This window comes from Magallana gigas, chromosome 4 (genome assembly GCF_963853765.1).
Source record: "Magallana gigas chromosome 4, xbMagGiga1.1, whole genome shotgun sequence".
Taxonomy (NCBI): Eukaryota; Metazoa; Mollusca; class Bivalvia; order Ostreida; family Ostreidae; genus Magallana; species Magallana gigas.
Genome location: NC_088856.1, coordinates 25,276,796 through 25,304,413, shown reverse-complemented (window position 1 = coordinate 25,304,413; position 27,618 = coordinate 25,276,796). Strand labels below are relative to the sequence as shown.

Below are 27,618 nucleotides of genomic sequence, written 5' to 3'. Positions count from 1 at the left end.
TGTTATGTCAGTCATAATTCTTCGTACAAGTTATATATAATGGGAATATAATGGGAGCTTTGTTTATCATTACTTTATGTCACAATTCTGTCATGTTTCACGAGTTAATTTTATTTAATTTATTAAAATATTGTGTTTTTTATTCCATTGATAGATATCAAAATGATAGGATTCTCAATCTTTGTGATGGTTGTATTTGAAGGTTTCAGGTGACTGAGAAAAGACGGTAAATAAATACCATTCATTCTACACAAATATCAATACATGTAGCATTAACATACATTGATGTTATTCTTTATCAGTGCTACTATGATACAATTCTTTAAATACATTGAATACTTGTCATTAGTTACATGTAATTATGTCATTTCAGACGAAGTAGATATGGACCGCGAAATCTCCCCGCAGAAATTAATGGAATGTTCACTTGGAAATCATTCAGAGATCGTTGTTAAACAAAATTAGAATGTTGAAATAAAACACTTGACCGATCTCATGCTGACCTTTTGTTTGATTTGATTTTAACTCGTGTGATGTACAATTAAGTACAACTTATTCAATGTTTTTTTTTTCAGGGGCGCTTGCCAATTATCGAAAGCAAAAGAATTACCCAAAAGTCTATGAGACGGATTGCACAAACCCACTTCGATCTGTAAAAAAAAAATTATGACTGTCGTCTTATTTTATATCAATTTATTATAATAAATCGATACATGTGTCTGTCTACCATTACCGTTTATTTTCTTGCACATCGACAACATTTTCTGAGAATTAAGTCAATACATTTATCTGACAACATATAATTAAAATGACGTTTATGTGTCTTCATCAGTTTTTATCAGTATTTATGATTTATTTGACTTCACATGTTTTGTTGACTTGCCAGATCAGCCACCGATCTCTGATTGTCAAAAATGTGGTCCAAATATTGATACAGATACAAATTTAAAACACCCCATAAGAACAAAAATGAACAATATAATTGTAAACAATTTAAGTAGACGAAATAAAGAGAGAAAGAGGACAGAAACCATATTCAGTTATCAAAACCATTTTTCATCTACATTAAAAGTGTTCTAGTTATAATATATAAATCGCCGGATGAGTACTTTCATGCGCGGATCTACGGGATAGGGACAGGACGCCAAGCAAAATTCTTATGCATCAAATACAAAATAATACCGGTAGACCCTCGCCCCCTCCCCCTTCCATCGGTAGACAAAATCCTCCATTTGATCCCCGGAAAATTCAATTTTCCGTATGTGCTACTTTCATCACAATCACAGCTACATGACTGCATGTATATGACCAGATCAATAATTATAACCGGTACAATCAAAATTTAAAAAATCATTTGGCCCAGAGAAAGGGGGGGGGGTGTGCTAACCTCCGTACACCCCCCCCCCCCCATTTTGATCCGCCCATGGGGCTACTAATTGCCAGACAACGGGCGATAGTGATGAAAGGGAAATAACTCTGATTTCTTTTCTTTTTTTATTTCAGATCAGGTGGTCACCAGAACAGGATCAGCCATGTTTTGCATTGGGAACGCATACAGACAGTTATAAATTGTGTAAATTCTTGCTGATAAGGTTTGTTATCTATCTATAATTGCATTTAAACGAACACATAAGTTGCTAGCTATGGGGATTAAAACAATTCCAATTCCTACATTAGAAATTTTATAGCTACTTTCGTTTTGAATAATGTGATGTTTATAGTTTGTCCCAAAATATTTATGCAGCACATTTGGACGATTTTTAATAAAAATACACATACCTGTGAAAGAAGTGTAATTGAAATAGCTGAAAGGGATATTTTATAAGATAATTTCATTAACACATTATCATCTTTCACTCGGATAATTCACAGGAACTATAGTTTATCAAACGCATCTATGACAACTTGATTTATTATAATCTAATGATTTACATGTATAAAATGAGACAGCTGTGTTGAAAAGTGTTCTATAATTTGTTTCAATGTCCGACTGAAAAAAAAACCCGAAGCTTAACGGGGAAAGCACAGGAGTCGGCGATTTTATCAATTTGTTGAAAGTAGAACCATTTTAAAATGTTTAACAAGACCTTGGACTTTAAGTAGGACGTCACGTTACTATCAATTTCTTGCGTCAAAACAAGCTAGAAATAATGCTGGTTTCGAGTGAAATATACACCGATTGCGTAGTCTTAGCTCAAAAGCCAGACAAATCTTGTTGATTTCAAAGAGCAATGGCTGAGCAGCCCACAATGAAATAGACAGGCCTACGTCACATTGCTGTTTGACACCAACTACCTAAAGTCCAAGCTCTTGTCAAAATGGTTCTAAATGAGAAAAAAATTGATAAAATCGCCGATTCCTGTGAGGAAAGGGGTGTAGTATATGAATTCAAAAAAAAAAAAAAAATTCAAAAATTCGTTTTACTAGCCAAATTAATTTCTAGTATTCACTCTGACTACACATATGAAAATTTTTATCTTTATCAATGTACAATCTTAAGTCTTTAATTTATTTTTTCATAGAAAAACAATGAATCCCCGTTCTAGTGCCCAGGATGTACACCGATGTGACCTTTGTGAGACCGCCATAGTACACAGCTACTGTGACTTTTGTCATGTCAACCTATGTAAACCCTGTATATTAGATCATATATTAGATGAATATGACAAACATAAAATAGTTCCTTTCCAGAAACGAAGATCAACCCTTATTCATTCGAAATGTGAAACACACTCACACAGAAATTGTGAATTCCAGTGCGAGGATTGCAACAATATGTTTGTTTGTTCTTCCTGCATGGCATCTACACAGCACAAAAGACATAGCTTCGTAGAAGTTACAGAAGTTTACAAAATTAAGAAAGATGATATTAAAAAAGATACAAAAGAGTTAGAAAATCATATTTCCCCTACATATGAAGAAATTGCATTTGACTTAGAAAATCAGCTAGCAAGCCTTGATGGAGGATATGATAAACTTACAACAACAATTTCCAAACAAGGAGAGCAATGGCACAGAGAAATTGACATCATTGTCAACAAAATGAAAACTGAAATCAGCGACATAAAAGTAAAACACAAAGAACTTTTACAGAAACATTTGAATGATATCGAACAGATACAGTCTCTCATAAAGGAAACACTGCATGCCTTAAGGAAAATTGAGGAGTCCACTGAAGTATCTTCTACCATTGAATACAGCTCTAAGGTCAGTGAGTTCAGTAAGCCTCCACCCAAAGTTAAGGTTACACTGCCCACATTCATTCCAAAACCAATAGACTGTGACAAGCTGTATACTTTGTTTGGACAGATCACCCCATTATCTACAGTTACAGAAGAAAATGTCTTGTCACTAAACCAACCCAACACTTCAGTCAAAGAACTACTGGATGAACCGGAGCTTGTTACCAAAATACAGACTGGGCATAAACATCTACGTAATGTTACCTGTGTAAATGAAGACATGATATGGACGAGTGGAAATAGCAATGAAATCAAATGCTTCAATCTCAAAGGTTCAACACTTCACACAATCCATACAAAATCAGGTGTTTGGCCCGGTGATATAGCTGTAGACAGTGATGGGAATCTAATGTACTCAGGTAGAGAAACAAGAACAGTGAATAAAGTAAAGAGAAGCGAGACAGAAGAGTTAATCAGATTAAAGGGATGGGTGCCTCGTAATCTGTGTGTCACCTCTACTGGTGATCTCCTGCTTACCATGTACAGTGATGATGAAACTCAATCCAAAGTTGTCCGTTACTCAGGATCTACAGAGAAACAAACCATTCAGTTTGACGATGAAGGTAAACCTTTGTACTTGGGGAGTAGTTATATGAAACACATCACAGAGAACAGAAACCATGACATCTGTGTAGCTGACTGTGAGGCTGGTGCAGTAGTAGTGGTTAATCAGAGCGGGAAACTCAGATGGAAATACACCGGTCATCCCTCAGTTACCAAGAACAAACCATTTAATCCCTATGGTATCACAACAGACAGTCAGAGTCGTATCCTGACAGCAGATAAAGACAACCATTGTATCCACATTCTGGATCATAATGGACAGTTTCTCCGTTACATTGATAACTGTGATCTAAAGGATCCGTATGGTTTATGTGTGGACAATAATGACAATCTGTTTGTGTGTGAGTTTTCAAGGGGCAATGTAAAGAAATTCAAATATTTTAAGTAAACATCATCAAATATAAAAATGCGATTTTCATCAAACAAAAGTGGACTTTTCCTGTGTACAGTTATGTGTATATTGAATTTCATTCTTTACCTTACTTATACACTGATGAATTCACAAAGTAAACGGTATTCATTTTTAATCAGCAATAAGAAATTCTCTTATCTTATTCCATTACTATTATTTGGAGAGAGGGCATTTAAGCATTATTTGCATGTAATATACATCTGTTGTACCTTATCAAGTAAACTAACAAGCGATGTGTCAGTTACTCAATCATCATCATTTAATGCTTATATTCGTATTGAAATTTGTTTTAGTAAGAATTTGTGTATCGTCGCTTTTTAGTCATTGTACATGTATATGCATGTAACCTTCTTGTCAAGGATATGAAACATACACGGAATATCCATATTATTATCGTTTTACTACATGTAGATTCTTGGATCCACCGGGGATTTAAAAAAATATAGCAATAAGATTGTTACCAGAACTGTGTAGAACATGTAGTGAAATAAAAAACTAATTAATGTTGCATCAATTTATCTATTATAATCAACTGTGGTCAACAACATGATAAACAAACTATAAAAAGCCAAAATCATATTACAGAAACATGAAATAATTATGTTATTATGAAGATTAATTATATAATTCCGGTGAATTTTACATGCATTGATAATGACAAAAAATCTTATGGGACTGCACCTACATGTAGAATGCATAATGTGAAATTAAGTCCAGCTTAATAACAAAATTAATTATAAAAATTAAACTATCTATATATTATACATTGTATATACTAATGTTCAAGCTTAAAATGAACTTGCAATATATATACCGGTATAAAGCATGTCCATGTCAGTATTTATGAGTTTTTAAACATAAATGTGACTTCACTGATATACATGTACCTGCATGTACGATATATAAAGAAAGAAATGTTAATTACCAAAAGTGATTATCACAATCAAATACATGCACAGTATGTACATTAATAATGTAGTTTCTTGTATAAATTACAACAACCAGCTTAATTCGTACACAGATAACACAAATTGAAATTTAAAAATTATTTTTTTTGTTACTGAAATGAAATACCTTTTCTATCGTGTTACATATATTGCTGTATATATAAACGAATTATTCAGCAATCTTTTCTATTTTGAATTATTATAGACAATGGCGACTAAGACTGATAAAAGAACTACTTCCGTTTTTACCCTCATATCAGCACCACCATTGTTGGAGTTTGTACAGCTACAGAGGGATCCCCAGGAACTGTCAAATGCTGCAAAAACAGATTGATAACAAATGTTGAAAAAAAGGATTTGAGAAATGAAAGGATCAATTGACAAAAATTTGGGATTAGTAGAGAGATAGAGACAGACAGACAGAGAGAATGACAATGAGTTTGTATGTACATATATGTACATTTTGTATGACTTGTTATGGCTGTACAAGGTGGGGTTGTTGTATGGTTAAATTTCTGATGTGTAATATTTATAGCTTATAATAATCTTTTTTATGCATAATACATGTACGTGTTTGGACAAAATACTGTATGTTATGAATTTGTATATAAGTACGTATACTATACTGCAGTTATACAATTATTTCATTTACATGTGCAAAATATACACATCAAACGAGTATATGCGAACTAAGTAGATATATAATGTATACTCACATGATGAACTCGATGAGCTACAGGTGTAGGACACACTCGAAGAAGATCGCCGATCTATAACCTTCTTTTCTTGAAGCCCTCGGTGGCACTGGCTTCTTTGACGGTGTTCTTTGTTCCAGTCCCTGATGGTTCTCAAACTATTCTTTGCCTAGATGTAGATTAGAAAGTATTAAAACCCCAAGGATTTTTTGGTGTGTAATTATTTTATTGCATGCATTAAATGTATTTTTTTTTTGGCACAATGAACAAGTATTTCTGTTTAATCAAATCTGAAATGTTATGTCAGTCATAATTCTTCGTACAAGTTATATATAATGGGAATTTGAGCTTTGTTTATCATTACTTTATGTCACGATTCTGTCACGTTTCACGAGTTGATTTTATTTTAAGTTATTGAAATATTGTGTTTTTTATTCCATTGTTAGATATCAAAATGATAGGATTCTCAATCTTTGTGATGGTTGTATTTGAAGGTTTCAAGTGACTGAGAAAAGACGGTAAACATTTACCATTCATTCTACACAAATATCAATACATGTAGCATTAATATACATTGATGTTATTCTTTTATCAGTGCTACTATGATACAATTCTTTAAACACATTGAATACTTGTCATTAGTTATATGTAATTTTGTCATTACAGACGTAGTAGATATGGACAGTGAAATCTCCGCAGAGATTGATGCAATGTTCACCTGGAAATCATTCAGAGATCATTGTAAACCAAATTAGATTCAATTTGTTGAAATAAAACATTTGACCGATCTCATGCTGGCCTTTTGTTTGATTTGATTTTAAGTCATGTGATGTACAATCAAGTACAACTTACTTAATGTTTTTTTTTTTCAGGGGCGCTTGCAAATTAACGAAAGCAAAAGAATTACCCAAAAGTCTACGAGACGGATTGCACAAACCCACTTCGATTAGTAAAAAAAAATATGACTGTCGTCTTATTTAATATCAATTTATTATAATAAATTGATACATGTGTCCACGGGCCCTTGATGTTATTGTAAATATATTACTTTTTTATACATGCACATGCAATATATTTATAATAACTTCCAGGGCCCGTGCATGTGTCTGTCTACCATTAACGTTTATTTTCTGGCACAATTAAGTCACTTTATTTATCTGACAACATATAATGAAAATGACGTACATGTGTCTTCATCAGTTTTTATCAGTATATTTATGATTTATTTGACTTCATGTGTTTTGTTGACTTGCCAGATCAGTCACTGAATTCGATTTGTCAAAAATGTGGTCCGAATATTGATACAGATACAAAAACACCCCATAAGAACAAAAATGAACAATATAATTGTAAACAATTTAAGTAGACGAAATAAAGAGAGAAAGAGGACAGAAACCATATTCAGTTATCAAAACCATTTTTCATCTACATTAAAAGTGTTTTACTTATAATATATAAATCGCCGGATGAGAACTTTCATGCGCGGATCTGCGGGATAGGGACAGGACGCCCAGCAAAATTCTTATGCATCAAACCCTATGGTATATATACAAAACAATACCGGTAGACCCTCGCCCCCTCCCCCCTCCATCGGTAGACAAAATCCTCCATTTGATCCGGGGACAAAATCCTCCATTTAACTGATCCCCGGAAAATTCAATTTTCTGTTTGTGCTACTTTTATCACAATCACAGCTACATGACTGCATGTATATGACCAGATCAATAATTATAACCGGTACAATCAAAATTTAAAAAATCATTTGGCCCAGAGAAAGGGGGAGGATGGTCTAACCTCCGTACACACCCCCCCCCCTTTTGATCCCCCCATGGGGCTACAAATTGCCAGACAACGGGCGATAGTGATAAAGGGAAATAACTCTGATTTCTTTTTTTTTTCTTTTTTTTATTTCAGATCAGGTGGTTACCAGGATCAGCCATGTTTTGCATTGGGAACGCATACAGACAGTTATAAATTGTGTAAATTCTTGCTGATAAGGTTTGTTATCTATCTACAATTGCATTTAAACCAACACATAAGTTGCTAGCTATGGGGATTATTTTCGATTAAAACAATTCCAGTTCCCGGCTACATTAGAAATTTTAGAGCTACTTTCGTTTTGAATAATGTGATGTTTATAGTCTGTCCCAAGATATTTATGCAGCACATTTGGACGATTTTTAATAGAAATACACATACCTGTGAAAGACGTGCCATTGAAATAGTTGAAAGGGATATTTTCCAAGATAATTTCATTGACACGTTATCATCTTTAACTCGGAAAAATTCAGAGGAACGGATTCCTTATGGAGATTTATAATTAATAGGAAATATTTACATCTTTTTAGCTCACTTGAGCTTTTCTGATCACATTTTGTCTGTCGTCCGTCTCTCCGTCTGTTCGTAAACTTTTCACATTTTCAACATCTTCTCAATAGCCTCTGGGCCAATTTCAACCAAACTTGGCACAAATCATCCTTAGGCGAAGGGGCTTCTAATTTTTAATTATCTCCCCTTGAAAATTAAGGGCCACACCCTTTTTCAAGGGGTGATAATTAGAAATTAATTGAAAAATTTGAGAAATTTTAAAAAATCTTCTTCTCAAGAATCATAAAGCCAGGAAAGCTGAAACTTGTGTGGAAGCATCCTCGGGTAGTGTAGATTCAAGGTTGTAAAAATCATGACCCCCGGGGGTAGGGTGATGCCACAATGGGGGTCAAAGATTTACATAGGAATATATAGAGTAAATCTTTAAAAATCTTCTTCTCAGAAACTAATCAGCCAGGAAAGCTGAAACTTGTGTTGAAGCATCCTCAGTTAGTTTAGATTCAAAGTTGTGAAAATCATGATCCCTGGGGGTAGGGTGGGGCCACATTAGGGGTGTTGGAGTGTTAAAGTTTTACATAGGAATATATATAGAGTAAATCTTTAAAAATCTTCTCAGAAACTAATCAGCCAGATGATTCTTTATAATTGTGAAGACTTTGGCTCCAGGACAACTCTTCGGCCTCAAAAGAAGGTTCAGAGTTTGATTTAGCTTTATATCCAATATATAAACAATTGTTAAGGATCTTTTTGAGAACTGCAATAATCAACATGTGATATGACTATAAAATCAATCATCCTGTTAGAATGATTATAAACATAAGAATATCCAGGGGGGAATGGATTTCATTTACACAGGATCTACATGTATTATTGTACATTGTCCAGATAGTTTGAAGATTAGAAGATGAAAGTACAGGAGTCGGCGATTTTATCAATTTGTTGTAACTTGTAAGTAGAACCATTTTAACAAGGCCTTGGACTTTAAGTAGGACGTCACGTTACAATCAATTTCTTGCGTCAAAACAAGTTAAAACTGATGCAGGTTTCGATTAAAAATACACCGATTGCGTAGTCTTAGCTCAAAAGCCAGACAAATCTTGTTGATTTCAAAGAGCAATGGCTGAGTAGCCCACAATGAAATAGACAGGCCTACGTCACATTGCTGTTTGACACCAACTACCTAAAGTCAAAGCTCTTGTCAAAATGGTTCTAAGTGAGAAACAAATTGATAAAATCGCCGATTCCTGTGAGGAAAGGGGTGTAGTAGATGAAAAAAAAAAATTATTCAAAAATTCGTTTTACTAGCCAAATTAATTTCTAGTATTCACTCTGACTACACATATGAAATTTATTTATCTTTATCAATGTACAATCTTAAGTCTTTAATTTATTTTTCATAGAACAACAATGGATCCCCATTCTAGTGCACAGGATGTACACCGATGTGACCTTTGTGAGACCGCCATAGTACACAGCTACTGCGACTTTTGTCATGTCAACCTATGTAAACCCTGTATATTAGATCATATATTAGATGAATATGACAAACATAAAATAGTTCCTTTCCAGAAACGAAGATCAACCCTTATTCATTTGAAATGTGAAACACATCCACACAGAAATTGTGAATTCCAGTGCAAGGATTGCAACAATATCTTTGTTTGTTCTTCCTGCATGGCATCTACACAGCACAAGGGACATAACTTCGTAGAAGTTACAGAAGTTTACAAAGCTAAGAAAGATGATATTAAAAAAGATACAAAAGAGTTAGAAAATCATATTTCCCCTACATATGAAGAAATTGCATTCTACTTAGAAAATCAGCTTGCAAGCCTTGATGGAGGATATGATAAACTTACAACAACAATGTCCAAACAAGGAGAGCAATGGCACAGAGAAATTGACATCATTGTCAACAAAATGAAAACGGAAATCAGCGAGATAAAAGTAAAACACAAAGAACTTTTACAGAAACATTTGAATGAAATCAAACAGATACAGTCTCTCATAAAGAAAACACTGCACGCTTTAAGGACAATTGAGGAGTCCACTGAAGTATCTTCTACCATTGAATACAACTCTAAGATCAGAGAGTTCAGCAAGCCTCCACCCAACGTTAAGGTTACACTGCCCACATTCATTTCAATACCAATAGACCGTGAGAAGCTGTATACTTTGTTTGGACAGATCACCCCATTATCTACAGTTACAGAAGAAAATGTCTTGTCACTAAACCAACCCAACACTTCAGTGAAAGAACTTCTGGATGAACCGGAACTTGTTACCAAAATACAGACTGGGCAAAAATATCTCTGTAGTGTTACCTGTGTAAATGAAGACATGATATGGACAAGTGGAGCGAGTACTGATATCAAATGCTTCAATATCAAAGGTTCAACACTTCACACAATCCTTACAAAATCAGGTGCTTGGCCCGATGATATAGCTGTAGACAGCGATGGATATCTACTGTACTCAGATGCACAAGCAAGAACAGTACATAAAGTAAAGAGTGGCCGGACAGAAGAGTTGATCAGGTTACAGGGATGGAGGCCATATAATCTGTGTGTCACCTCTACTGGTGATCTTCTGCTTACCATGTACAGTGATGATGGAACTCAATCCAAAGCTGTCCGTTACTCAGGATCTACAGAGAAACAAACAATTCAATTTGACGATGAAGGTAAACCTTTGTACTCTGGAAATATTTATGCTAAATACATCACAGAGATTAGAAACCATGACATCTGTGTAGCTGACTATGGGGCTGGTGCAATAGTGGTGGTTAATCAGGATGGGAAACTCAGATGGAAATACACCGGTCACCCCTCAGTTACCATAAACAAACAATTTAATCCCTATGGTATCACAACAGACAGTCAGAGCCGTATCCTGACAGCAGACATTAACAACAATTGTATCCACATTCTGGATCAGAATGGACAGTTTCTCCGTTACATTGATAACTGTGATCTGAAGTATCCTCGTGGTTTATGTTTGGACAATAATGATGATCTGTTTGTGTGCGAGGTTTTTACAGGCAATGTAAAGAAAATCAAATATTTTAAGTAGACATCATCAAATATAAAAATGTGATTTTCATCAAACAAAAGTGGACTTTTCCTGTGTATATTGAATTTCATTCTTTACCCTAGTTATACACTGATGAATTCACAAAGTGTATTCATTTTTAATCAGCAATAAGAAATTCTCTTATCTTATTCCATTACTATTATTTGGAGAGAGGGCATTTAAGCATTGTTTGCATGTAATATACAGCTATTGTACCTTATCAAGTAAACTCACAAGCGGTGTGTCAGTTACTCAATTATCAGGACATAAGTAGATGTTATAGACATGTTGCTCAGTCTTATACAATTTAACTAGCATATTTGTATCATTCAATGCTTATATTTATATTAAAAAATTTTTAGTAAGATTTTTGTGTATCGTCACTTTTTATTCATTGTAGAACCATTTTAACAAGAGCTTGGACTTTGAGTACAGTGTAGTTGTGTTAAACAGCAATACGACGCAGGCCTGTCCATTTCATTGTCAGCCACTCAGCCTAGGCTCTCTGAAATCCACAGGATTTGTTTGGCTTTTGAGCTAAGACTATCGGTGCATATTTCGCTTGAAACCGCGTCATTTTTAACTTGCTTTGACGCAAGAAATAGATAGCTACGTCCTACTAAAAGTCCAAGGTCTTGTTAAAATAGTTCTATATGCATGTAACCTTCTTGTCAAGGATATGAAACATACACGGAATATCCATATTATTTTCGTTTTACTACAAGTAGATTCTTAGATCCACTGGGGATTTAAAAAAATCTAATGATAAGATTGTTACCAACACTGTGTAGAACATGTAGTGAAATAAAAAACTAATTAATGTTGCATCAATTTATCTATTATAATCAATTGTGGTCAACAACATGATAAACAAACTATATTACATGGTAAAAAGCAAAAATTAGATTACAGAAACATGGAATAATTATGTTATTATGAAGATTAATTATATAATTCCGGTGAATTTTACATGCATTGATAATGACAAAAAATCTTATGGGACTGCACCTACATGTAGAATGCATAATGTGAAATTAAGTCCAGCTTAATAACAAAATTAATTATAAAAATTAAACTATCTATATATTATACATTGTATATACTAATGTTCAAGCTTAAAGTGAACTTGCAATATATATAAAGCATGTCCATGCCGGTATTTATGAGTTTTTAAACATAAATGTGACTTCACTGATATACATGTACCTGCATGTACGATATATAATGAAAGAAATGTTAATTATCAAAAGTGATTATCACAATCAAATACATGCACACTTTGTACATTAATTTTGTAGTTTCTTGTATTTACAACAACCAGCTTCGTACACAGATAACACAAATTGAAATTTAAAATTATTTTTTTTGTTATTGAAATGAAATACCTTCTCTATCGTGTTACATATATTGCTGTCTATATAAACGATATATTCAGCAATCTTTTCTATTTCGAATTATCATAGACCATGGCGACTAAGACTGATAAAAGAACGACTTCCGTTTTCACCCTCCGATCAGCACCACCATTCTTGGAGTTTGTACAGCTACAGAGGAATCCCCAGGAACTGTCAAATGCTGCAAAAACATATTGATAACACATGTTGACAAATGAGAATTGCAAGGGTCATTTGACAAAAATTTGGGATGAGTAGAGACAGACAGACAGACAGAATGACAATGAGCTTGTATGTACATATATGTACATTTTGTATGACTTGTTATGACTGTACAAGGTGGGCTTGTTGTATGGTTAAATTTCTGATGTGTAATATCTATAGCTTATAATAAGCTTTTTTATGCATAATACATGTACGTGTTTGGACACAATACTGTATGTTATGAATTTGTATATCAGTACGTATACTATACTGCAGTTATAAAATTATTTCATTTACATGTGCAAAATATACACATCAAACGAGTATATGCGAACTAAGTAGATATATAATGTATACTCACATGATGAACACGATGAGCTATGTATACAGGTGTAGGACACACACGAAGAAGATCGCCGATCTATAACCTTCGTTTCTTGAAGCTCTCGATGGCACTTGCTTCTTTGACGTTGTTCTTTGTTCCAGTCCCTGATGGTTCTCAAACTATTCTTTGCCTAGATGTAGATCAGAAAGTATTAAAACCACGTGGATTTTTTGTGTGTAATTATTTAAATAGCATGCTTTAAATGTATTTTTTTTGGCACAATGAACAAGTATTTCTGTTTAATCAAAACTGAAATGTTATGTCAGTCATAATTCTTCGTACAAGTTATATATAATAGGAATTTGAGCTTTGTTTATCAGTACTTTATGTCACGATTCTGTCACGTTTCACGAGTTAATTTTATTCCAATTTATTAAAATATTGTGTTTTTTATTTCATTGATAGATATCAAAATGATAGGATTCTCAATCTTTGTGATGGTTGTATTTGAAGGTTTCAAGTGACTGAGAAAAGACGGTAAATATTTACCATTCATCTACACGAAGATCAATACATGTAGCATTAATATACATTGATGTTATTCTTTAATTTATCAGTGCTAATATGATAAAATTCTTTAAACACATTGAATACTTGTCATTAGTTACATGTAATTTTGTCATTTCAGACGCAGTAGATATGGGCTGCAAAATCTCCGCAGAGATCGATGCAATGTTCACTTGGAAATCATTCAGAGATCATTGTAAAAAAAAATTAGAATGTTGAAATAAAACATTTGACCGATCTCATGCTGACTTTTGTTTGATTTGATTTTAAGTCGTGTGATGTACAATCAAGTACAGCTTACTTAATGTTTTTTCCAGGGGCGCTTGCCAATTAACGAAAACCAAAAGTTTATGGGACGGGTTGCACAAACCGACTTAGATCTGTAAAAAAAAATATTATGACTTTCGTCTTATTAAATATCAATTTATTATAATGAAATATATTAACGTTTATTTTCTGGCACATCGACACCATTTCTATATATTTATCTGACAACATATAATTAAGACGTACATGTATCTTCATCAGTTTTTATCAGTATTTATGATTTATTTGACTTCATGTGTTTTGTTGACTTGCTAGATCAGCCACTGATCTCTAAATGTCAAAAATGTGGTCCAAATATTGATACAGATACAAATTTTTAACACCCCATAAGAACAAAAATGAACAATATAATTGTAAACAATTTAAGTAGACGAAATAAAGAGAGAAAGAGGGCAGAAACCATATTCAGTTATCAAAACCATTTTTCATCTACATTTAAGGTGTTTTAGTTATAATATATAAATCGCCGGATGAGTACTTTCATGCGCGGATATACGGGATAGGGACAGGACGCCCTGCAAAATTCTTATGCATCAAACCCTATGGTATTAATACAAAACAATACCGGTAGACCCTCCCCCCCCCCCCCCCTCCATCGGTAGACAAAATCCTCCATTTGATCACAGGGGCTTGTGTAGAAAAAAAACATCGTTATAAAAGTGGTTACCTCGGAGGAAATATTCCTCCGAGGTACCCACTTTTATAACAATGTTTCTTTTTCTACACAAGCCCCTGTGATTTGATCCGGGGACAAAACCCTCCATTTGATCCCCGGAAAATTCAATTTTCTGTTTGTGCTACTTTCATCACAATCACAGCTACATGACTGTATGTAAATGACCAGATCAATAATTATAACCGCTACAATCAAAATTTAAAAAGTCATTTGGCCCAGAGAAAGGGGGGGGGTCTAACCTCCGTACACCCCCTCCCCTTTTGATCCTCCCATGGGCTACAAATTGCCATGCAGACAACGGGCGTTAGTGATGAAAGGGAAATAACTCTGATTTCTTTTTTTTTTTTTTTTTTATTTCAGATCAGGTGGTCACCAGAACAGGATCAGCCATGGTTTGTATTGGGAACGCATACAGACAGTTATAAATTGTGTAAATTCTTGCTGATAAGGTTTGTTATCTATCTATAATTGCATTTAAACGAACACATAAGTTGCTAGCTATGGGGATTAAAACAATTCCAATTCCTACATTAGAAATTTTAGAGCTACTTTCGTTTTGAATAATGTGATGTTTATAGTTTGTCCCAAAATATTTATGCAGCACATTTGGACGATTTTTAATAAAAATACACATACCTGTGAAAGAAGTGCAATTGAAATAGCTGAAAGGGATATTTTATAAGATAATTTCATTAACACATTATCATCTTTCACTCGGATAATTCACAGGAACTATAGTTTATCAAACGCATCTATGACAACTTGATTTATTATAATCTAATGATTTACATGTATAAAATGAGACAGCTGTGTTGAAAAGTGTTCTATAATTTGTTTCAATGTCCGACTGAAAAAAAAACCCGAAGCTTAACGGGGAAAGCACAGGAGTCGGCGATTTTATCAATTTGTTGAAAGTAGAACCATTTTAACATGTTTAACAAGACCTTGGACTTTAAGTAGGACGTCACGTTACTATCAATTTCTTGCGTCAAAACAAGCTAGAAATAATGCTGGTTTCGAGTAAAATATACACCGATTGCGTAGTCTTAGCTCAAAAGCCAGACAAATCTTGTTGATTTCAAAGAGCAATGGCTGAGCAGCCCACAATGAAATAGACAGGCCTACGTCACATTGCTGTTTGACACCAACTACCTAAAGTCCAAGCTCTTGTCAAAATGGTTCTAAATGAGAAAAAAATTGATAAAATCGCCGATTCCTGTGAGGAAAGGGGTGTAGTAGATGAATTCAAAAAAAAAAAAATTCAAAAATTCGTTTTACTAGCCAAATTAATTTCTAGTATTCACTCTGACTACACATATGAAATTTTTTATCTTTATCAATGTACAATCTTAAGTCTTTAATTTATTTTTTCATAGAAAAACAATGAATCCCCGTTCTAGTGCCCAGGATGTACACCGATGTGACCTTTGTGAGACCGCCATAGTACACAGCTACTGTGACTTTTGTCATGTCAACCTATGTAAACCCTGTATATTAGATCATATATTGGATGAATATGACAAACATAAAATAGTTCCTTTCCAGAAACGAAGATCAACCCTTATTCATTCGAAATGTGAAACACACTCACACAGAAATTGTGAATTCCAGTGCGAGGATTGCAACAATATGTTTGTTTGTTCTTCCTGCATGGCATCTACACAGCACAAAGGACATAGCTTCGTAGAAGTTACAGAAGTTTACAAAACTAAGAAAGATGATATTAAAAAAGATACAAACGAGTTAGAAAATCATATTTCCCCTACATATGAAGAAATTGCATTTGACTTAGAAAATCAGCTTGCAAGCCTTGATGGAGGATATGATAAACTTACAACAACAATGTCCAAACAAGGAGAGCAATGGCACAGAGAAATTGACATCATTGTCAACAAAATGAAAACTGAAATCAGCGACATAAAAGTAAAACACAAAGAACTTTTACAGAAACATTTGAATGATATCGAACAGATACAGTCTCTCATAAAGGAAACACTGCATGCCTTAATGAAAATTGAGGAGTCCACTGAAGTATCTTCTACCATTGAATACAACTCTAAGATCAGAGAGTTCAGCAAGCCTCCACCCAAAGTTAAGGTTACACTGCCCACATTCATTCCAAAACCAATAGACTGTGACAAGCTGTATACTTTGTTTGGACAGATCACCCCATTATCTACAGTTACAGAAGAAAATGTCTTGTCACTAAACCAACCCAACACTTCAGTCAAAGAACTACTGGATGAACCGGAGCTTGTTACCAAAATACAGACTGGGCATAAAAATCTACGTAATGTTACCTTTGTAAATGAAGACATGATATGGACGAGTGGAAATAGCAATGAAATCGAATGTTTCAATATCAAAGGTTCAACACTTCACACAATCCATACAAAATCAGGTGTTTGGCCCGGTGATATAGCTGTAGACAGTGATGGGAATCTAATGTACTCAGGTAGAGAAACAAGAACAGTGAATAAAGTAAGGAGAAGCGAGACAGAAGAGTTAATCAGATTAAAGGGATGGGTGCCTCGTAATCTGTGTGTCACCTCTACTGGTGATCTCCTGCTTACCATGTACAGTGATGATGAAACTCAATCCAAAGTTGTCCGTTACTCAGGATCTTCAGAGAAACAAACCATTCAGTTTGACGATGAAGGTAAACCTTTGTACTCGGGAAATAGTTCTATGAAACACATCACAGAGAACAGAAACCATGACATTTGTGTATCTGACTATAGTGCTGGTGCAATAGTAATGGTTAATCAGAGCGGGAAACTCAGATGGAAATACACCGGTCATCCCTCAGTTACCAACAACGAACCATTTAATCCCTATGGTATCACAACAGACAGTCAGAGTCGTATCCTGACAGCAGACGGTGACAACCATTGTATCCACATTCTGGATCAGAATGGACAGTTTCTCCGTTACATTGATAACTGTGATCTAAATGATCCAACTGGTTTATGTGTGGACAATAATGACAATCTGTTTGTTTGTGATTACGCAAACGGCAATGTAAAGAAATTCAAATATTTTAAGTAAACATCATCAAATATAAAAATGTGATTTTCATCAAACAAAAGTGGACTTTTCCTGTGTACAGTTATGTGTATACTGAATTTCATTCTTTACCTTACTTATACACTGATGAATTCACAAAGTGTATTCATTTATAACTTTAAGCAGCAATAAGAAATTCTCTTATCTTATTCCATTACTATTATTTGGAGAAAGGGCATTTAAGCATTGTTTGAATGTATGTATAATATACAGCTATTGTACCTTATCAAGTAAACTAACAAGCGGTGTGTCAGTTACTGAATTATCAGGACAGAAGTAGATTTTATAGACAAGTTGCTCAGTCCTATACAATTTAACTAGCATGTTTGTATCATTCAATGCTTATACAGTATTCATATTGAATTTTTTTTAGTAAGATTTTTGTGTATCGTCACTTTTTATTCATTGTAGAACCATTTTAACATTTTAACAAGACCTTGGACTTTGAGTACAGTGTAGTTGTGTTAAACAGCAATGTTGCGCAGGTCTGTCTATTTCATTGTCAGCCACGCAGCCTAGGCTCTCTGAAATCCACAAGATTTGTTTGGCTTTTGAGCTAAGACTACGCAATCGGTGCATATTTCGCTTGAAACCGCGTCATTTTTAACTTGCTTTGACGCAGGAAATAGATAGCTACGTCCTACTGAAAGTCCAAGGTCTTGTTAAAATGGTTCTATATGTATGTATATGCATGTAACCTTCTTGTCAAAGATATGAAACATACACGGAATATCCATATTATCATCGTTTTACTACATGTAGATTCTTTGATCCACCGGGAATTTAAAAAAATCTAATGATAAGATTGTTACCAACACTGTGTAGAACATGTAGTGAAATAAAAAACTAATAAATGTTGCATTAATTTATCTATTATGATCAATTGTGGTCAACAACACGATAAACAAACTATATTACTCGGTAAAAAGCAAAAATCATATTATAGAAACATGGAATAATTATGTTTTTATGAAGATTAATTATATAATTCAGGTGAATTTTACATGCATTGATAATGACAAAAAATCTTATGGGACTGCACCTACATGTACATGTAGTATGCATAATGTGAAATTAAGTCCAGCTTAATAACAAAATTAATTATAAAAATTAAACTATCTATATATTATGCATAGTATATACTTATGTTCAAGCTTAAAATGAACTTGCACTATATATAAAACATGTCCATGCCGGTATTTATGAGTTTTTAAACATAAATGTGACTTCTCTGATATACATGTACCTGCATGTACAATATATAAAGAAAGAAATGTTAATTACCAAAAGTGATTATCACAATCAAATACAAGCACACTTTGTACATTAATTTTGTAGCTTCGTGTATTTACAACAACCAGCTTCGTACACAGATAACACAAATTAAAATTTAAAATTATTATTTTTTGTTACTGAAAGGAAATACCTTTTCTATCGTGTTACATATATTGCTGTATATATAAACGAATTATTCAGCAATCTTTTCTATTTCGAATTATTATAGACCATGCCGACTAAGACTGATAAAAGAACTACTTCCGTTTTAATCCTCCGATCAGCACCGCCATTGGTGGAATTTGTACAGCTACAGAGGAATCCCCAGGAACTGTCAAATGCTGCAAAAACATATTGATAACAAATGTTGAAAAAAGAGAAGTGCAAGGGTCATTTGACAAAAAATTGGGATTAGTAGAGAGAGAGAGACAGACAGACAGACAAACAGACAGACAGACCGACAGAGAGAATGACAATGAGTTTGTATGTACATATATGTACATTTTGTATGACTTGTTGTGACTGTACAAGGTGGGCTTGTTGTATGGTTAAATTTCTGATGTGTAATATTTATAGCTTATAATAAGCTTTTTTATGCATAATACATGTACGTGTTTGGACAAAATACTGTATGTTATGAATTTGTATATCAGTACGTATACTATACTGCAGTTATACAATTATTTCATTTACATGTGCAAAATATACACATCAAAGGAGTATATGCGAACTAAGTAGATATATAATGTATACTCACATGATGTACTCGATGAGCTACAGGTGTAGGACACACTCGAAGAAGATCGCCGATCTATAACCTTCGTTTCTTGAAGCCATCGATGGCACTGGCTTTTTTGACGTTGTTCTTTGTTCCAGTCCCTGATGGTTCTCAAACTATTCTTTGCCTAGATGTAGATTAGAAAGTATTAAAACCACGTACATTTTTTGTGTGTAATTGTTTTAATAGCATGCATTAAATGTATGTTTTTGGCACAATGAACAGGTATTTCTGTTTAATCAAAACTGAAATGTTATGTCAGTCATAATTCTTCGTACAAGTTATATATAATGGGAATTTGAGCTTTGTTTATTATTACTTTATGTCACGATTCTGTCACGTTTCACGAGTTAATTTTATTTTAAGTTATTTAAATATTGTGTTTTTTATTCCATTGATAGATATCAAAATGATAGGATTCTCAATCTTTGTGATGATTGTATTTGAAGGTTTCAGGTGACTGAGAAAAGACGGTAAATATTTACCATTCATTCTACACAAAGATCAATACATGTAGCATTAATATACATTGATGTTATTCTTTATCAGTGCTACTATGATAACATTCTTTAAACACATTGAATACTTGTCATTAGTTACATGTAATTTTGTCATTTCAGACGAAGTAGATATGGACCGCGAAATCTCAGCAGAAATTGATGCAATGTTCACTTGGAAATCATTCAGAGATCATTGTAAAAAAAAATTAGAGTGTTGAAATAAAACATTTGACCGACCTCATGCTGGCCTTTTGTTTGATTTGATTTTAAGTCGTGTGATGTACAATCAAGTACAACTTACTAACTGGTTTTTTTTCAGGGGCGCTTGCAAATTAACGAAAGCAAAAAAATTTCCCAAAAGTCTATGAGACGGATTGCACAAACCGACTTCGATCTGTAAAAAAAAATTATGACTGTCGTCTTATTTAATATCATTTTTTTTATAATAAATTGATACATGTGTCTGTCTACCATTAACGTTTATTTTCTTGCACATCGACAACATTTTCTGAGAATTAAGGATTACGTTTACTCAGGAGCGAAAAAAAAATCCACTAATAGGAACGAATAACTACTTTAGTTACTGTTCATTGTAGCCCAACTTTTGTGATGCTATTTTTCACTTTCAAATAACTAGGTCAATGGCCTACTTTTTCTGCTAGTGACCTCTGAATGTTTTTTGAAAAAAATTGTCCACCATTTTCAAGGTTTACTTTATTTTGTAATTATTAAAAATAATAAAACAATTTGTAGGTTTGGAAATGATAAAATTTGAACTGCTTTACTCATTTTATATTTGAATGAATCGTTTTTAGCTCAAATGTCAAGTTTAATTTAGTCCGAATTTCCTCTATCAATTTCCAAAATTGTACCAATTTTTAATCGAGTTTTACAAAAAATTGACTAATAGGAGCTCCAAACCATTGATTGCCTAAAACTGTTTTTATTGTCTGCATAATGTTGACATTAACATTTTATAAGGTCAATGATAAAAATTTTGAGATATTTTATCTTGAATCGATTTTTATGTGTTTTAAAGATTTTTCAAATCGCGTGCCAGCCAGTGATATTAATTTATAGACGAGTAAATACAACAATAAAATAAGTAAAATGATATGAAAAAACACATAGAAACTTAACTTTTGCAAATACATTGCAACAGAAAGCTTTTAAGAGAAAATGAAAAAAATAGTCCGAATTTCCTCTGTTTCAATTTTAATCTACCTTTGTCGGAACATATCTTCCTCAAATAAACAAATTGTGGATATCAATATCGTTATTTGTTAATAACGTTGTTATTTTTTGTTTTTAAAACAACTTTGGACTTCAGATATTGAACTTTGTAAAAATATTTTTTAAAATCTCAAACCCTGAGTAAATGCAATCCTTAAGTCAATATATTTATCTGACAACATATAATTAAAATGACGTACATGTGTCTTCATCAGTTTTTATCAGTATTCATGATTTATTTGACTTCATGTGTTTTGTTGATTTGCCAGACCAGCCACCGATCTCTGTTTGTCAAAAATGTGGTCCGAATATTGATACAGATACAAAACACCCCATAAGAACAAAAATGAACAATATAATTGTAAACAATTTAAGTAGAGGAAATAAAGAGAGAAAGAGGGCAGAAACCATATTCAGTTATCAAAACCATTTTTCATCTACATTAAAAGTGTTTTACTTTTAATATATAAATCGCCGGATGAGTACTTTCTTGCGCGGATCTACGGGATAGGGACAAAATTCTTATGCATCAAAACCTTTTGTATAAATACATGTAAAAACAAAACCGGTAGACCCTCGCCCCCTCCCCCCTCAATCGGTAGACAAATTCCTCCATTTTATCCGGGGACAAAATCCTCCATTTAATTGATCCCCGGAAAATTCAATTTTCTGTTTGTGCTACTTTCATAACAATCACAGCTACATGACTGCATGTAAATGACCAATGATCAATAATTATAACCGCTACAATCAAAATTTAAAAAATCATTTGGCCCAGAGAAAAGGGGGGGGGGGGGTAGTCTAACCTCCGTACACCCCCCCCCCCCCCCGCTTTTGATCCGCCCATGGGGCTACAAATTGCCAGACAACGGGCGATAGTGATGAAAGGGAAATAACTCTGATTTCTTTTTTTTCTTTTTTTATTTCAGATCAGGTGGTTACCAGAACAGGATCAGCCATGTTTTGCATTGGGAACGCATACAGACAGCTAGCAATTGTGTAAATTCTTGCTGATAAGGTTTTTTATCTATCTATAATTGCATTTAAACCAACACATAGGGATTAAAACAATTCCAATTCCTACATTAGAAATTTTATAGCTACTTTCGTTTTGAATAATGTGATGTTTATAGTCTGTCCCAAAATATTAATGCAGCACATTTGGACGATTTTTAATAAAAATACACATACCTACATTTTTAGCTCACCTGAGCTGAAAGCTTAAGTGAGCTTTTCTGAAATTAATGAAAACATTTGAGAATTTTTTAAAAATCTTTTTCTCAAGAACCATAATGCCAGGAAAGCTGAAACTTGTGTGGAAGCATCCTCGGGTAGTGTAAATTCAAGGTTATAAAAATCATGAACCCTGGGGGTATGGTGATGCCACAATGGGGGTCAAAGTTTTACATAGGAATACATAGAGTAAATCCTTAAAAATCTTCTTCTCAGAAACTAATCAGCCAGAAAAGCTGAAATTTGTGTTGAAGCATCCTCAGGTAGTTTAGATTCAAAGATGTGAAAATCATGATCCCTGGGGGTAGGGTTGGGCCACATTGGGGGTGTTCGGGTGTTAAAGTTTTACATAGGAATTTATATATATAGAGTAAATCTTGAAAAATCTTCTCAGAAACTAATCAGCCAGATGATTCTTTATAATTGTGAAGACTTTGGCTCCTGGACAATTCTTCGGCCTCACAAGAAGGTTCAGAGTTTGATGTAGCTTTATATCCAATATATAAGCAATTGGTAAGGATCTTTTTGAGAACTGCAATACTCAACATGTGATATGACTATAAAATCATCCTGTTAGAAAAGGGACCAATGGTCATAAACATTAGAATATCCAGGGGAAAATGGATTTCATTTACACAGGATCTACATGTATTATTGTACATTGTCCAGATAGTTTGTATTATGACTCCATTAAGCTGATTTCATCATACCTATGTTCCTCAGATGAGCGATGTGGCCCATGGGCCTCTTGTTTCATTCAGAATACACTCGGAATACATCGTGCAATTTCAACGTTATCATCCGGGCTTTCTGCAATACAAAATCTCCGTAGACATCACATTTTTTAGCATTGTATTGAAACCTGATAAGCTAACAGGGGCATTTCGACTGAGAAATCTTGGAAATTTTTCATACTTTTATATGAACATCGTTTGAACCTTGAAGTATTTATAAATATCAAGCAATTAAGCCAAATGTAAATCCAGGATATCTTGGGACAGAGTATTAATAGTAAACTATAGTTTATCAAACGCATCTATGACAACTTGATTTATTATAATCTAATGATTTACATGTATAAAATGAGACAGCTGTGTTGAAAAGTGTTCTATAATTTGTTTCAATGTCCGACTGAAAAAAAAACCCGAAGCTTAACGGGGAAAGCACAGGAGTCGGCGATTTTATCAATTTGTTGAAAGTAGAACCATTTTAACATGTTTAACAAGGCCTTGGACTTTAAGTAGGACGTCACGTTACTATCAATTTCTTGCGTCAAAACAAGTTAAAAATAATGCTGGTTTCGAGTGAAATATACACCGATTGCGTAGTCTTAGCTCAAAAGCCAGACAAATCTTGTTGATTTCAAAGAGCAATGGCTGAGTAGCCCACAATGAAATAGACAGGCCTACGTCACATTACTGTTTGACACCAACTACCTAAAGTCCAAGCTCTTGTCAAAATGGTTCTAAATGAGAAACAAATTGATAAAATCGCCGATTCCTGTGAGGAAAGGGGTGTAGTAGATGAATTCAAAAAAAATAAATTCAAAAATTCGTTTTACTAGCCAAATTAATTTCTAGTATTCACTCTGACTACACATATGAAATTTTTTATCTTTATCAATGTACAATCTTAAGTCTTTAATTTATTTTTTCATAGAAAAACAATGGATCCCCGTTCTAGTGCCCAGGATGTACATCGATGTGACCTTTGTGAGACCGCCATAGTACACAGCTACTGTGACCTTTGTCATGTCAACCTATGTAAACCCTGTATATTAGATCATATATTAGATGAATATGACAATCATAAAATAGTTCCTTTCCAGAAACGAAGATCAACCCTTATTCATTCGAAATGTGAAACACACTCACACAGAAATTGTGAATTCCAGTGCAAGGATTGCAACAATATCTTTGTTTGTTCTTCCTGCATGGCATCTACACAGCACAAGGGACATAACTTCGTAGAAGTTACAGAAGTTTACAAAACTAAGAAAGATGATATTAAAAAAGATACAAAAGAGTTAGAAAATCATATTTCCCCTACATATGAAGAAATTGCATCTGACTTAGAAAATCAGCTTGCAAGCCTTGATGGAGGATATGATAAACTTACAACAACAATGTCCAAACAAGGAGAGCAATGGCACAAAGAAATTGACATCATTGTCAACAAAATGAAAACTGAAATCAGCGACATAAAAGTAAAACACAAAGAACTTTTACAGAAACATTTGAATGATATCGAACAGATACAGTCTCTCATAAAGGAAACACTGCATGCCTTAAGGAAAATTGAGGAGTCCACTGAAGTATCTTCTACCATTGAATACAACTCTAAGATCAGAGAGTTCAGCAAGCCTCCACCCAAAGTTAAGGTTACACTGCCTACATTCATTCCAAAACCAATAGACTGTGACAAGCTGTATACTTTGTTTGGACAGATCACCCCATTATCTACAGTTACAGAAGAAAATGTCTTGTCACTAAACCAACCCAACACTGCAGTCGAAGAACTACTGGATAAACCGGAGCTTGTTACCAAAATACAGACTGGGCATAAACATCTACGTAATGTTACCTGTGTAAATGAAGACATGATATGGACGAGTGGAAATAGCAATGAAATCAAATGCTTCAATCTCAAAGGTTCAACACTTCACACAATCCATACAAAATCAGGTGTTTGGCCCGGTGATATAGCTGTAGACAGTGATGGGAATCTAATGTACTCAGGTAGAGAAACAAGAACAGTGAATAAAGTAAAGAGAAGCGAGACAGAAGAGTTAATCAGATTAAAGGGATGGGTGCCTCGTAATCTGTGTGTCACCTCTACTGGTGATCTCCTGCTTACCATGTACAGTGATGATGAAACTCAATCCAAAGTTGTCCGTTACTCAGGATCTACAGAGAAACAAACCATTCAGTTTGACGATGAAGGTAAACCTTTGTACTCGGGGAGTAGTTATATGAAACACATCACAGAGAACAGAAACCATGACATCTGTGTAGCTGACTGTGAGGCTGGTGCAGTAGTAGTGGTTAATCAGAGCGGGAAACTCAGATGGAAATACACCGGTCATCCCTCAGTTACCAAGAACAAACCATTTAATCCCTATGGTATCACAACAGACAGTCAGAGTCGTATCCTGACAGCAGACGGTGACAACCATTGTATCCACATTCTGGATCATAATGGTCAGATTATCCGTTACATTGATAACTGTGATCTAAAGGATCCGTATGGTTTATGTGTGGACAATAATGACAATCTGTTTGTGTGTGAGTTTTCAAGGGGCAATGTAAAGAAATTCAAATATTTTAAGTAAACATCATCAAATATAAAAATGCGATTTTCATCAAACAAAAGTGGACTTTTCCTGTGAACAGTTATGTGTATATTGAATTTCATTCTTTACCTTACTTACACACTGATGAATTCACATAGTAAACGGTATTCATTTTTAATCAGCAATAAGAAATTCTCTTATCTTATTCCATTACTATTATTTGGAGAGAGGGCATTTAAGCATTATTTGCATGTAATATACAACTGTTGTACCTTATCAAGTAAACTAACAAGCGATGTGTCAGTTACTCAATCATCATCATTTAATGCTTATATTCGTATTGAAATTTTTTTTAGTAAGAATTTGTGTATCGTCGCTTTTTAGTCATTGTACATGTATATGCATGTAACCTTCTTATCAAGGATATGAAACATACACGGAATATCCATATTATTATCGTTTTACTACATGTAGATTCTTGGATCCACCGGGGATTTAAAAAAATCTAATGATAAGATTGTTACCAGAACTGTGTAGAACATGTAGTGAAATAAAAAAACTAATTAATGTTGCATCAATTTATCTAGTATTATAATCAATTGTGGTCAACAACACGATAAACAAACTATATTACACGGCTAAAAGCAAAAAATATTATAGAAACATGGAATAATTATGTTATTATGAAGATTAATTATATAATTCCGGTGAATTTTACATGCATTGATAATGACAAAAAATCTTATGGGACTGCACCTAGATGTAGAATGCATAATGTGAAATTAAGTCCAGCTTAATAACAAAATTAATTATAAAAGTTAAACTATCCTTATATTATACATTGTATATACTTATGTTCAAGCTTAAATTGAACTTGCAATATATATAAAGCATGTCCATGTCGGTATTTATGAGTTTTTAAACATAAATGTGACTTCACTGATATACATGTACCTGCATGTACGATATATAACGAAAGAAATGTTAATTACCAAAAGTGATTATCACAATCAAATACATGCACACTTTGTACATTAATTTTGTAGTTTTTGTAATTACAACAAATGAATCAGCTTAATTCGTACACAGAGAACACGAATTGAAATTTATGATAACTAATAATTGAAATGAAATACCTCCGCTTTCATGAATAATACAAAAAGTGCTGTATATTGTATATAAACGAGTTATTTAGCAATCTTTTCTATTTCGACTTATTAAAGACCATGGCGACTAAGACTGATAGAAGAACGACTTCCGTTTTCACCCTCCAATCAGCACCACCGTTGTTGGAGTTTGTACAGCTACAGAGGAATCCCCAGGAACTGTCAAATGCTGCAAAAACATATTGATAACAAATGTTGAAAAAAGAGAAGTGCAAGGGTCATTTGACAAAAATTTGGGATTAGTAGAGAGAGAGAGAGAGAATGAGGGAGAGAGAGACAACAGACAGACAGACAGACAGAAAGACAGAGAGAATGACAATGA

The 27,618-nt window shown here is 33.8% G+C and overlaps 5 protein-coding genes and 1 long non-coding RNA gene across 7 annotated transcripts in view; 5 read left to right on the top strand and 1 right to left on the bottom strand.

The window, feature by feature from the left end:
- Window positions 1-27,618, top strand: part of LOC105330985 (uncharacterized) — a 101,632-nt gene that overhangs the window by 7,186 nt on the left and 66,828 nt on the right. The gene's annotated exons all lie outside the window — the stretch shown is intronic.
- The window catches only part of LOC105338562 (uncharacterized), a 31,971-nt gene that overhangs the window by 818 nt on the left and 3,535 nt on the right, over window positions 1-27,618 (bottom strand). Inside the window, exon 5 of one of the 2 annotated variants that reach the window (XM_011443741.4) lies at window positions 27,247-27,465. The exons of the other annotated variant lie outside the window; for it this stretch is intronic. Coding sequence (XP_011442043.3) covers window positions 27,335-27,465 — 131 coding nt within the window. The 3' untranslated portion in view covers window positions 27,247-27,334. Of the gene's footprint in view, window positions 1-27,246; window positions 27,466-27,618 lie in introns of those variants that run through there. 2 annotated transcript variants of the gene reach the window in all.
- LOC136274582 (tripartite motif-containing protein 2-like) lies at window positions 1,446-4,670 on the top strand. The gene is made up of 2 exons (XM_066081733.1): window positions 1,446-1,592; window positions 2,523-4,670. Exon 2 carries the CDS (start codon window positions 2,530-2,532, stop codon window positions 4,192-4,194), a length of 1,665 nt encoding a protein of 554 aa, XP_065937805.1. The 5' UTR covers window positions 1,446-1,592; window positions 2,523-2,529; the 3' UTR covers window positions 4,195-4,670.
- Window positions 7,756-12,710, top strand: LOC136269772 (tripartite motif-containing protein 2-like). Its single transcript, XM_066081734.1, has 2 exons — window positions 7,756-7,858; window positions 9,589-12,710. The coding sequence occupies exon 2, from the start codon at window positions 9,596-9,598 to the stop codon at window positions 11,258-11,260; it is 1,665 nt and encodes a 554-aa protein (XP_065937806.1). The 5' UTR covers window positions 7,756-7,858; window positions 9,589-9,595; the 3' UTR covers window positions 11,261-12,710.
- LOC136274584 (uncharacterized) lies at window positions 15,106-18,839 on the top strand. Its single transcript, XM_066081737.1, has 2 exons — window positions 15,106-15,202; window positions 16,130-18,839. Exon 2 carries the CDS (start codon window positions 16,137-16,139, stop codon window positions 17,799-17,801), a length of 1,665 nt encoding a protein of 554 aa, XP_065937809.1. The 5' UTR covers window positions 15,106-15,202; window positions 16,130-16,136; the 3' UTR covers window positions 17,802-18,839.
- LOC136274583 (uncharacterized) lies at window positions 22,477-26,702 on the top strand. Its single transcript, XM_066081735.1, has 2 exons — window positions 22,477-22,623; window positions 24,498-26,702. The coding sequence occupies exon 2, from the start codon at window positions 24,505-24,507 to the stop codon at window positions 26,167-26,169; it is 1,665 nt and encodes a 554-aa protein (XP_065937807.1). The 5' UTR covers window positions 22,477-22,623; window positions 24,498-24,504; the 3' UTR covers window positions 26,170-26,702.

Excerpts from the sequence above, each read along its gene's own strand:
- LOC136274582 (XM_066081733.1), top strand. The coding sequence starts at position 2,530 with ATGAATCCCCGTTCTAGTGCCCAGGATGTACACCGATGTGACCTTTGT.
- LOC136269772 (XM_066081734.1), top strand. The coding sequence starts at position 9,596 with ATGGATCCCCATTCTAGTGCACAGGATGTACACCGATGTGACCTTTGT.
- LOC136274584 (XM_066081737.1), top strand. The coding sequence starts at position 16,137 with ATGAATCCCCGTTCTAGTGCCCAGGATGTACACCGATGTGACCTTTGT.
- LOC136274583 (XM_066081735.1), top strand. The coding sequence starts at position 24,505 with ATGGATCCCCGTTCTAGTGCCCAGGATGTACATCGATGTGACCTTTGT.